A 12,934-nucleotide genomic window follows, 5' to 3' on the forward strand; every position below is an offset into this window, starting at 1 on the left:
TATAACAGGAAATATTGATAAAGAACAACTCGAGAATGACATAATACTTATAATATAATTAATAGTGTAAATATTGTGAACAAGTGATTATGAAATCATGAAAATGAAAGTTCATTAATGATACGTAATTCGTACTAAGCAAAAGACGTTAAAAATAGTATAATAATGGGGATGTTAGCTTGGATGCTATTGATTTGAATAATAAAACTGAAGAATACTCCTACTATCTATTGCCAAATGGTTATGAATTTATGATGAATACGTGTACATATCCCATTAGGAATTGTGATTTTGGGAACTAACATAGTGAAGACAGGTAAAATAATTGATTCAATCTCCGACCACTACCCTGTTTTGATTTCGGTTTATGGGAATTTTATAATATGTAAACGTCAAGAAATATCCGAAATAAATAAGAACAAATTCTGAAAATTGGCAACAAATTTTGCAAACACCTAATAATGAAGAGGCGTTTGAAATTTTAATAAAGAAAATTCTAAATATCTATAAGCTATCACTTAAAAGTAAAAAATGAAGAAACACTTGGATTACTATTGCTATAAACCAATTCAGTCAATAATAGAAACAAATTATATAAATTCCGGAAAAACAATCAATACGATTTGGTTAAAAAGGAGCAATGTCTACAATACGAAAAAAAATCCCTGCTGAGGGCTGCTAAAAATAGGCATGTAGATAGACAATTGCAAAATGCTTACCCTAACAGAATGTGGCGATGTGTAAATAGTATTATTAGATTGTAGCACAAAAAATAGGCGAATATATCAAATATTGATAAATAAAAAATAGGATCGCAATGGTCTTGAAAAGGCAATGTATTTTACCTAGTTTTTTAGCACAATGATGTCTAAATTGAACGCAAGCGTGAGTCCTCCATTTTGACACCATCAAATACCAGATATATCATATTATTCCCAATACAATGTTTCTAGCAAATGAAACAGAAGTTTATCAGACTATTAGTGGACCTAAAAACCAGGCTGGTGGGTGTGAAAATCATGACCCGAACTTTCAACAGCTACGTTATCAAGTCTCTATCAGACTCTATCAAAATACTCAACACAGACAAGTCTGTTTTTGTCTTTTTTGGAAATAATAGAGACTCTGTTCCACAGGATTTTGAAATCAAGATTAATGGTGTGAATCTGAAAGGAGTTACCAGTAGTAAATATCTAGGAATACCTATGACTCTAATATAAAGTGAGATGTTCACCTGTGAAAAAAAACACATACTTTGTACATGTTTTTTATAGACTCAAGGAAGTACTAAAAAGAAAGCAGTTATAACAAATTTATTATGGTCTTGCTGTGTATGCCGTCTTAGGCTGGAGAGGTCTCCAGTTTGACCCATTAAATCGGCTTTAGAAGCGTATTCCTAAGGAACAAGATACAGATCGACCACTGAGTATGAAACAAGCGTTTGTAGTGAATTCTTTAGTGTATCAATATTGTGAATTAAAAAATGAACATATACAAAATTAAACTCTCGCAGTTAAACACTCGTAATAAAAGTAGTATTATACCGCGATACCTGACGATGCTGTTGGACAAAAATGCTATGTGTATTATGCAGTAATAGTATATTATGCAACAAGTGCGGTAAATGGTATTAGACTCACGAGTTTATTTGACACGAGCGGAGCGAGTGTTTAATATACGGAAATGTCCGAAGTGGCTCGGATTCGTGGGAAACGAAACTGACATGGTAAAGTGACGCTTCCCGCACGCTAGATCGGTGCGTAATTAGGTATTTTACAGACGGGAGTAGAAAAATATTTCCCACGCTTTGGATTTTGACGTTTGTCAATTTTGACGGTCATGTCAGTGAAGGTATTCGTGTTGTTTTGCGATAATGTACCCAAAAATTAATGGTCGTAGAAAAAGTATAGTATGCAACACATTTTACAAAACTTCTGGATTGCTCCTGCGTCGGTTTTTGCTGAGTCGAAATTGCTGACGTTTCGACTCAGCAAATAGCGACGCACGAGGAATCCAGAAGTTGTGTAAAAAGTATTACAGTAGCCCGTGGAAGTTTCTTTGAAAAATAAAAAGTATGCAACACGTTCTTTTTAACTCACTCGTTTAGTAAAAACTCGCTTCGCTGCACTCCGCTCGTGTCAAATAAACTCGTGAGTCAAATGCCGTTTACCGCACTTGTTGTATAATATACTATTAATTAATTACCTAAAGAACTGAAAAAATCTCAATGTCGACAAAGAAGTGCTTAGAAAAAAGTTAAAGAAAATATTATAAGTGTTACAATCGAATAAATGTAAAAATTATAAAAAAGTAGTTTTAAGTTAGAGTTAGTAGTAATAAGTTATTTCAGGCCAAACCTATGTACGGGCAGTAAAATATTATAGGACCTTTACTGCAAAAAGATTTTTATGTAAATTGAATTTGACAAAATGATTTTTCCTAAGACTTTTAGGATCAAATATTTGAATAATTTATTGAGAATTAATATTAACTCCACATACTAATACAGAACTAATACATGAATTTAAAAGTAATCTTCTATCTGGTTTGTCTACCTCTAAAATAGTTACTTTGTATAAATTTATAGAACATGCTAAGAGCAGGACCTGTACACCGAAAACTCTGGAATTTCCTTAAAAAACGAAGAAGAAGAGAATGTAACTCCCAGATATGTACTATGATTGACTACTTCAACAGGATTGTAATTTAGGACCAAGCACCTCTCTGGAGGATTGGGACCACACCGGTAATGATTTTAATTTTTGAGACATTAACTACTAATTTGTATTTCAAGAGTTTATAGCTTGAATTTAACTTCAGCTCCAGAGTCGCCGGGTATAACGAGGCCATCAGCATAGAGAGTGTAAGGAGTTTGTTGGTGGAAGAAGTCTGCAAATCGGCTCTGATAGTGGCTAAAAAGTTCTCGAATAAGTTCTTGGTAACATTGTTAAAGTTATGACTGATTGATTGATAAAGTTGTGACAGACAGAGTCGAATGGTCTTAGAAAATCAACAAAGACGGCATAAACCTTTAAATGTTGATAGCAGACTTAAATGTCAGAAGTCTCCTCGGGAGTATCTTATGTTTAAGTAAGATATTAGAAAAAAGGAAGCTAGGTTGTAAGCGCCGGTTTTGGGGCAAGTTCTTCTGGAGAGCATAAATAAGTGTTTTTAGTAGTACCATTGTCAATAGTTCTTCTAGTAACATTTCCATAAGGGGTTTTCGTTATTCTGATGTTATTGAAAAACCGCAATCTAACTTCCTTAAACGGCTCTCTTTCGACTGGAGTCATTTAAAAGTCACTTAAAATGTTTAGAATGGGCAGCAATAGGCGTCCCAAGGCAGTATTTCCATCGCCATCGGACAATATGGATATTAAATATATTTGGGTTACGCAGGTGAGTCGCCTGACTTGTGAACTTGAATTTTCCTATCTGTGGCCAAATCTTAGTCCGAGAAATCTAAAACGTACTCTGCTTAACATCCTTATTAAATACCAAGAAATCCTCACTACATAATGTTACACTAGTAGTGACTCTTTTCAAAAATACCTTAGATCTAATTTACCACTCCACAGAACCACGATTCTAGCTCTACTTAGGCTAACCAATAACCATTTCACAAAATTCGCTTACAAAGGTTTGTCATACAAGCTCAACCATATTGAACTTTGCACTGTATGTAATCTCCACGAACATGAAACTCGATTCCACATACTGTATAGATGTCCTCTTACACCTAGGACTGGAGTGGATATCATTACTCAATATTTTTTTCACCTTCTTAACGGTTTTAAGGCAAATGTTTCAAGTCAGTTCAAACCTTTTTTTATTTTATTTTGTTTATCTGTAAAAATTTAATACTATCTCGTTCACTAGTGCCCACTTGTGAGAATCAGATCCGTATTACGCCTGATTATCTTTTTGAGTCCTGCATCAAATCGTTTTATTTTACTGAACACTTTTTATATCTCTCTAATCGTTTTCTTTTGTATTCAAACATTTCAGAGTGGGAGAAAAATTATATCGAAAAATTTGAACAAATAGAATTATTTTTTACGGAGTTCGAAGATCTTGATATTCTGTTTCTAATTCGTAAAAAAATATATTTATTTGACCGTTCCCGAAAAAAAATTCGATCAAATTTTAAACTGCATTTTTCTATATTTACAGCGTTTCTAAAGCGCCCGTCCGCCTGGAAATAAACATTTGAAAAATTCATAAACGGAAATCGTCGAAATATAAATTATTATGGCAAAGCCCGCCATGAATACAGGGGTAAAGCAAACAAATTTCGTAACGTTAATCGCATCGCCGAACAAAAAAAATATATATAAACGAATCTGCTGTGTCAAATTTATAACGGCCGATTGGGATTATTTTTTATAGCCGTTTGCCCATGATATACGAATTTTTTAAACGTTGTTAAATTGCATAACGGATTGCCAGCAAATATTTAGTTTCCTCGACGCTCAACTGGCGAGTAGTATTCAAACGAGGGTTTTGAGCCCAACAGTGCTTCGGATTCGGATCTGTCCTTCTTTCAAGGTCATTTCTATAGACGTAACCTAATATGAAGAATTACAAATAAGGAGTCCGAGCGAAGAAGATAAACTTCGGGTAACTGTGGCTCGTATATCCAGAAAAGGCGTGGTAGGGTCTTTGCTAAGCATGTTGAGGGGGTATTGGCTAGTGGCGCTATTGCTCACACTTACCATAGACGTCCAAGCAACCCTTTTGAATCTTCATTATAGCGGTGTTGATCTGGCACATGTAGCAGCCACGATCCGTCTCTTTCAACTGTCTGATCCGCAACTGCCACGTGCTTAGGTTATCGTGGGTTACCGCGATACGATTATTATGTGTGACCACCTTGGTGTGGAGACTTAGAATGGTCTGGTCCTCTGCCCTTACCCAAGCCACCTGCAAAAGATAAATCAAACAAAGAAATGATCAAAGTAACTAACATATATACGTCAGAAGCAATTATAAATTCTTTGAAGGAGATATTTTTAGAATCAAAAATATATTTTTTCGCAAATACGTAGCACACAACTCTAATAATTATTTTCCTATTAAGACACTTTTTACTCTCGCTGACATCGATGGAAATATTTCCAATATAAACTTATTCAGTGAGTTCCGAAAACGTACAAATAGAGTCTGGATTATGGGCATTAAACCCTGCCCCTTTGTCCCTTAAAGGCAGCATTTAGGTGTCAAAAAACGTTACGCAAACATTTCATACCAGCCGCTTCCTCAACGGCCGTTCAATTTATCAACCGGAAAGTTACGTCACGACGAATCTGGTGTCCACTTCGATCCCCTTTCCACCCCGGTATTCGCCGGACTCCGTGATTTGCTAGACTGACGATATATATTTTGTCGACCCGAGATTTTTCTTATTCCGGAGTTATCTCGCGTGTTCGCTCGATGATAACGTTTTTTTGCGGAGTAGGAGGTTGTTAGTTTCCGTTAGGATGCGCGCCGTCTCGCTTTTAAACGCGTTTGACGTCGCATATGGGGGTTCGATAATTTTCTGTGTCACTCTGTCTGCGTGTGGGATGTAAAAAGAAATTAAACACAATTTTATTTTGACCTGAAAAATGTATTAATTTAAATTTAATATTTGTGGAAAGTAAATACATGTATAGCTCTAGGGTTTGTTAAATTAGATTTATAAAATAATAAAATAATTCCAAGGACTTGTGCATTTACCATTCTTCGTTCCATTCTGAGGGACTGTCTTCTCAACTTAATATCGTCATGGAAGGGTCTAACGTCTAATTAATTACGGTATTCTTTCTTTTCCAGGAGTAAACCACAGAGAAATTCTAGTGTACCGGATTCCTTCATTCCTTAAAAGGAAATTCAAAAGAATTCCGATAAATCAAAGAGATATTTCAAGGAATTATAGTCAATTAAAGGAATTAAAGTGTGCGCTTTTCCCTTTACGGTTTGCCTCTTTTTTTTATATAACATTTATAACATGTCGGACAACTTCAAATCTCTCACCTCAGATTTGGTGTTTCTCCTCAAATGCCTTGGATGCCATTGGATTCAAGTCATTGCGATAAGCGCTGTATTGTAAGGTTTGTTTTTTTTTTATAATCGCGTATTTATAACGTCGTCAAGAATTTTTGTCAATTTCAGTCATTCTACTATATCTTTCAACATTTTCTTGTACCATAAAACTGAGGGTATCATATCAACAATAACGTTTTTGGTTCGTTGTTGTCAGATATATTTCTCTATATTAATTCGAACGAAAGCGGGATTTCCACAACATTGGTGTCTATGACGCGCAGTTTGCCCTCAACAATGAGTTCTTCCGTTGCACAGCTTCAGACTCCCTGGAGCCTCACGCGAGCTTGAAACTCCGGCCCTGCTTATCCGTTTAACCCTTTATCAACAAAAAATCCGCGCTTTATTCCCCGCGAGGGGCCGAAAACTTGCTCGTCGCACCCGCTACGTTTTTTTATTTTTCTTCGGCGATAACCCCCCTCCGCAATGAAAAATCGGCGACTAAATTAGTTGCTCCCTTGGGGGGCGGGTGGGCGGCGCGCTTTTTTCAACGCGACTGATGGCGGAATTATTTCCCGTAATAAAAGTTTTCGTGCCAAATTTATAACGTCGTAAAATTTGTACGGGCGACCGGGCGTCTGCAAGGAAGCAAAAGGGTGGATAAAATGCACCCGTATTAAGCGGATGTTTTGTTTCGGTCGTTAAAAAACCCAACGCTCGGGCAATTTCCTTACCGGGAGGGGGCGGGGGACACGGAAATTAGCTCCTATTTTCGTCGCCGCGCGCCTTTTAGAAAAACACACGGTCTCGCGAGGGACGCCTGTATGAGTTATCGTGGCCATTTAAAATTCCACCGGGGGGCGGAAGTGCTATAATATAACGGACTCTATTTTTCATTTCGCGACGGTTAAAAATTCCTACCGTAAATAAAAAAGTTCCGCGTTTTTCGTCTTCGGAAACCATATAGCAATGAAAATGGCGCCATCCTGACTCTAATGTTTTGGCGTTATTAATCCGAATTGTAGGATTTGACCGAACGCACCGTGTTCGTGGAAATATTGTTAGAGGAACTATAAATACAATAAAAGTTCGTTTTGATTTGTGACCACAAACTAAAAGGTGAAGTGATAGAACACTTTTTCAAAAGCTTTGATGTCTATTTAAAAACTGAAAAAAAAGCTGGACAAATCAGTTCTCAATAAACGTCGACTGATTTCTCACTAGAAAACCAACTGATCACTATCACTACGAAGCACTCGATTGGAAAACATCTGCTTGAAGTACCTTGTATCATTGCATAATTTAGGGGGGTGGGGGGGTTAGCAAAGTTTCGGAACGCTGACTGTTGCCTTTTTCTCTCGTAAGAAAAAATTTGTTTGGTCCTACTAGTTTTTTTTGTCTATGGCAAGGTCATCATTCAGGTAAATTAAAGGGTATGCACCGTCCCCCAGCAGTCGGAGTGGGAGGTGGGTAATAAGGAGAAAAAAACCTATATATATTTATTGGACGCCAGGTGATTTTTCTACAAACCGCATACTTGTAAAACGATATCACCAAACCTTATCACGAGAGTGACGCAAGCTACGACTTACAAAAAAAACAACTATTTGCGAAAACTAAAACTCCGATATCTCGATAAAAAGTTTAATTCAATTTCGGAGTGAGAGAGAGATATGTGTTACGTAATACGGACTTAAACCATCTCCCGATAGGGAATCGAGTACGAAAAGAGGATTTTACCCATAATAGCAGTTCAAAGAATGCGAATCCCCTGGAAGAAAAGAAAACTCTTTTTGACTCCTTAATACCGGCTATATCAATCTAATAATATACATATACAAATCAAGACTTAAGTTGGGCAATAAGTAGGTATACTAAGCGTCCATGGTAATGTAGAAAAATGTCTGATTGTGCAAAAAAAACTCCACTACGTGGTACTTATCTGTACTTCTAAATGTCACGCTGGTGTAGAACTTTCATAGTCGATGCCCCCAAAATTATGAAATTATATAAGAGTACGGATGGTTGCTGTTCCTTTTTGCCCACTGGGCTTCAACAGTATGTCCACTTTTATCGCCCGGTATATAATCAAATCAAAAGAATACCTCCGAATGGTGGAAAGGCGACAGATATAAAAAAAGACCCAAAACTTAGAGAACAGAGTTTGTTCCCCAAGTATTTTAAAGATAACATTTTTTTTATGATTTGTTGCCATAAGCCAGAAAAACGTTGTAGGGTATAAACGACTAGCGAGAAGTGAACACCAAAAAAAAAATAGAAACTCGTATCAAAAAAAAAAAAAAACGAGGTCTTTACCGTACTTTGTAAACTAACAACCAGAAAACCTTAAAGGTTTAAAGTGGGATGCAAAATGAAAAATCCGTAAAACGCCAGAATAAATTTCCAATTCATTTAGCCACCTGTGGGCTTCGAAAGTATTCTTTTTTTGCATCGTTTCTCTTAGCTTTTTTTTTCTTTCCTTGAGTGGGCCATTATTGGTATTGGTATAAAAGAGGGGCGCCCTCGCAGGCGTCCAAGCACTTAGGCCACCAGATGGGCCCGTTGTGCTTCCAGACCGCTCTAGAGGGCGTCCAGAATGCCGCACCTTCTATAAAAGGTCAGCAACCCCTTTAGCCAAATACCGTGAGTCCGAAAACTCCCAATCTTGCCCATGTCAAAGCAGGGCACTCGGTGAGCAGATGATACGGGGTCTCCTTCCCTTCCATGCACCACCTGCACTACGCATCGTCTCCAATGCCTAACAAGCATAGATGCCTCCTAAGCCTGCAATGTCCTATGTAATGCTCTGTTAATGCTCTACACTCCCTTCTGGTTAGTCTAAGCAGCTCCTTGGTCCGAGGGAGGGCGGGCCCATATGCCTATGCGAGGAGCCCTCTGGGTGTTTCCGATTTAAAACGTACCACTGTCAGACTAGACCACATCAGAAACTCAGTAGGTCTGATATTTGTTCTGAAATTTAAGAGCTCTTATCCAGTCATGGTGCTGAAGTTTGGTTCAGAATACGAGACGTTGTAATTTCTAGACCAAAAATTAATTGAAATAATCGCGCAAACCTGAAGAAAAATAACGTTTGTCTCCCCTCTACCCCTATGTTCTTAAATCTTGGGAACTTGGTTTCTGATTAAGTTTCTCTTTGTCGTGCTATTCTTTACTTCAAAAATCATGCGTTTTGAAATATTAATTAATAAAAAATCTTCAACCCATAGCAAAATGAGAATGCTGGTAAATTGTCTGCACACCAGCCGGTTTGGCTGATAAAGCGCTTCGATGATTTCCAATTCGTTTCAATTGGCTAAAAATGTCGGCTACGAAGAACAATTTCGCGAAATTGAAAATTTAAAAACGCGGTCTCCACGTTCAACGATTTGTCGAGACTTTGTGTCACTAAGTTAAATGACACTCCTTTCAGATCAAAAGTGCGATTACGACAAAATGGCGTTTCGACGATTCACCGTAATTGGTGAAAACGTTCCTCCGGTAAACAGGCGTGTTTGCGTCTGACCGAATACATTTAGAAACCGATCGGCGTTTACAAAAAAAAAACAGGACTGAATTATAGATGGGCGAGATCGATACAAAAAACTACAACCGTTCGGGCAAATGTACGTCGACGCTACAAATGATCCGTATTAATGGACAAATCACGCTACCTGCCCGCAACCCTAAAGAAAGCATTTGTTAAAATTGTAGAAATCACGGATGAAGTTGTTGTGTTGCTCATTTCGTGTAGACGGCAGCAATTGGTACGATGTTTATTCTAAAGAATGTGCGCAATTATTACAATTTCAGGACGAAGCTCTAAGAGATGCAGAGAAAAAACAGGACCAACAAAAATTAAATATTGTATATTTTTAAATAAGTGAAGCAATTCTATAATGTTACTATTTACAAAACTTCTGAATTCCTACTGCGGTTGTTGTTGAGTAGAATTCGCTAACGTTTCGTCGATCATCCTGTTCACTTTCAGATAAGCTCTGAAGAAGACAACAGAATGGTTGGCGAAACTTCAGCAAGTTCGACTCAACAACAACTGACCTATGAAGAATGCAAAAGTGTTATAAATACTATTACAATTGCCTATGGAAGTTCTTTTGAAAAAAAAAATGTAAAGTTTTTTTTTTATGACCGGGAATTATAATTAAACTCTCGATACAAAGATGCCTGATGCGGCACTTTTGTAAGTGACAATAAAACATTATTCGTGACTCTGTTATCAGTTTTTGTGGTGTGTGGTCTGTAGAAAATTTAGAATATATTTACGGTGCCAGCAAAATTAAAAGCACTCCATATGAAATTAAGGGCCAACTAGATATTGTAAACGGTCAGCTTTCCATAAATCCCTTTGTTTGTAGTTATAAAGTTGGTTTATCGGTAAATTGCAAATGTATTGCTAAAGTATCCTAGGTCGGTTTAAAGAAGAACATTTTTACATCAAAAACTATTATGAAGATAATTTTTATTTAATGTTTCCTGAGTAAGCCATCCACAGAGCAATTTGTAGTGTGTTCAACCTTTCCTTTATTGTTAAACACTGATGAATCCGTAGTCACTGGACCGCGAACCATCCTAAACGAATCTTTTTAAGCAATATCAATATAAACCATCCAATGCAAACATGAAACTCATATGAAAAAAAGCTTTAGCTTTTTTTCCGCCAGATGCTTCATTGAATTGGAAAATACTTAATACCTTCTAGTCGACATGAACGATGATCCAGATTGCTTTCCTAACTAGGAATAAGCAACAGCAACGCATTGCTCTTAAATGGAGGAGGTAAGGAAAACACTCAACGCACAAAGCCCCGTGTTTACCGACAACGCTCGCAAAAACCGGGCACAAAACCAACATTATTACCGCCCCTTTTAAGCGGCTTACACACAGAAACTCCAAGTAGACCATATCCGCCTCGATTCGAGTTTCAATATTACGGCGAAAAAGGTTCGCGTGTCGCAAATTCAAATTGCGTTATTGATTAAAATGGGGCCCTTATTAAATATAACGCTGGGGGCGGTGGGAGGCGGCAGGGGTTTACATCAATTTCGCCGGACCCCTTAATTGCTTTTCGCTGTAATTGCGGCTAAGTACGCACAACAAATTGCCCGCTGTGTCGCCTTAAAAGCACTAATAAAAACCGCCCCCAAAGTGTCGAAACGCGCGTATCTGCACCGGCAAATTTATATGGGTGTGACACGATTTTACGCTTTCAGCTGGATTGTTCATTTGACTTGAATTTTGCCATACCCTATCGGAAGAATCTTCTGAGTTCTTAGTTTTATAGATAGAACTAATTTATGGAAATCAAAAGATCAAAAAGACTGCGAGTTAAAGATAAAAGAATGATTTACCACTAAACCTCAAATAATGTGCCCTTATGAAATTCGGATTAAAGGGAAAAGCATTTTTGTATAATTATTCTCTTCGATGGTATTCCCCTAAATAGAACCGACGCTTTTACTGATCTTGAAGCGACATTTTGCATATTGATAGTATTGAGTAAAGCTATTACGCTTTAAGCTTGGTGGGCCATACCCACCTATATGTATACCAAATTCGGAACCTTTGCAATTGCATAATCATTTTTCCTTAAAAACAATTCAGCTAAAAGCGTCTTATTAACTTACAAAATTCTTAATAATTTAATAGACCGACCCCCAGATTTGCTCTGTAAAATAAATGTTAATGTTCGGAGAGATAATTCTAGAATTTTGTTACTTTACACAAACACTTCTAAAATAGTTATTATGGCTAATCTGTTATTTACCATGCTTGTCCGAGTCGAATTCTGTAGGATAAAGTATGTATTTATTTTATTGCAAGCTGAAACATATAAAAGCTCACTTTTATAATAGTTTTTCTTTTAAAGTTGCATTTCAGTTTGTACCTTACTCCGTAACAGGGGTTTACCTGTAGGGGATGGTATTAAATTAATTGATAGTTTGGGAAATGTTCGTAACTGAAATCCCAATGTTGCCATTGGTTTGTTGTAGGTGTAGTAGGTAGCTTTTTAATGAGACACCACATTCTGATTTCGAAATAAGATATTTCATTTTTCATTTAAACTATTAACTATTGTGCGCGCTGTGCTCACCCTATGTGGTACTTTTCTTTTGTCTGAATGTTTAGCGTATTTAACTCATTCGGAGTGCAATTTAATTTATCAAAATTAGTGCGGAGTGTATAGTAACATTTTTCTCTTCGTATTAAGTGTTAGCAACAACCCCTGTTTTATCAGTAGGCTGTTTAAAGGTTGTGCACGTGTGTTGTCATTGCGCGGAGTCAGATTAGTTTTTGTCACCCCGGTGACGTTGATCTGTTGGGAACGGACTGTGCGCACGGAAGCTTTCGTCTATTTGATTGGTTTATTTGAGGTTGAAGACCGATAGTTGCTTTATCATTGAAAAATGAGTGAAAGTTTGGGAGTATGCAAAAGGTGCAAGAGCAGCTCCATTAAATCTGGTCTTAGGTGCGTTAGATGCGGTGTTTTGTCACACGTCAGTTGTCTAAAGCAGATAAAAACTGCGAAGTGGTCTGTTGATGGTAAATCGGTTACATGTTGTGAAGATGAGGTTGCCAAAACTGCAAAAACTGACGTCGTCTCACCAGTTGAAATTACTGTCGAGGAAGTTCATCAGGATGGCACAGATAAATTAAAAGTCTATTATTTGGAACAAATTATTAAACAGCAGGAACTAACGATTCAGAATCAAGCTATTGCAATCGAAGCTTTGACAGATCAGATACGATTGTTGAAGTCTGTCCAGCCTGCAGAAACCATTTCAGTGATGCATGATCAAAACGTGCCTGGTAAACTGGAGCAACCTAAAACACACCATAAACATAACCATAAACATCGAAATCAGCGCAACGATCCGCCTCACAATTCAAAATT

General features: G+C 37.3%; 1 protein-coding gene across 3 annotated transcripts in view; it reads right to left on the bottom strand.

Moving 5' to 3' along the window:
* LOC132706666 (lachesin-like) overlaps nt 1-12,934 on the bottom strand; it is a 358,621-nt gene that overhangs the window by 80,107 nt on the left and 265,580 nt on the right. For all 3 annotated transcript variants that reach the window (XM_060678141.1, XM_060678142.1, XM_060678140.1), the window contains exon 4: nt 4,716-4,923. In XM_060678141.1, the coding sequence (XP_060534124.1) occupies nt 4,716-4,923 (208 nt within the window). The remainder of the gene's footprint in view (nt 1-4,715; nt 4,924-12,934) is intronic.

Source organism: Cylas formicarius, unplaced genomic scaffold (assembly GCF_029955315.1).
Source record: "Cylas formicarius isolate icCylForm1 unplaced genomic scaffold, icCylForm1.1 PGA_scaffold_8__14_contigs__length_24414737, whole genome shotgun sequence".
Taxonomy (NCBI): domain Eukaryota; kingdom Metazoa; phylum Arthropoda; class Insecta; order Coleoptera; family Brentidae; genus Cylas; species Cylas formicarius.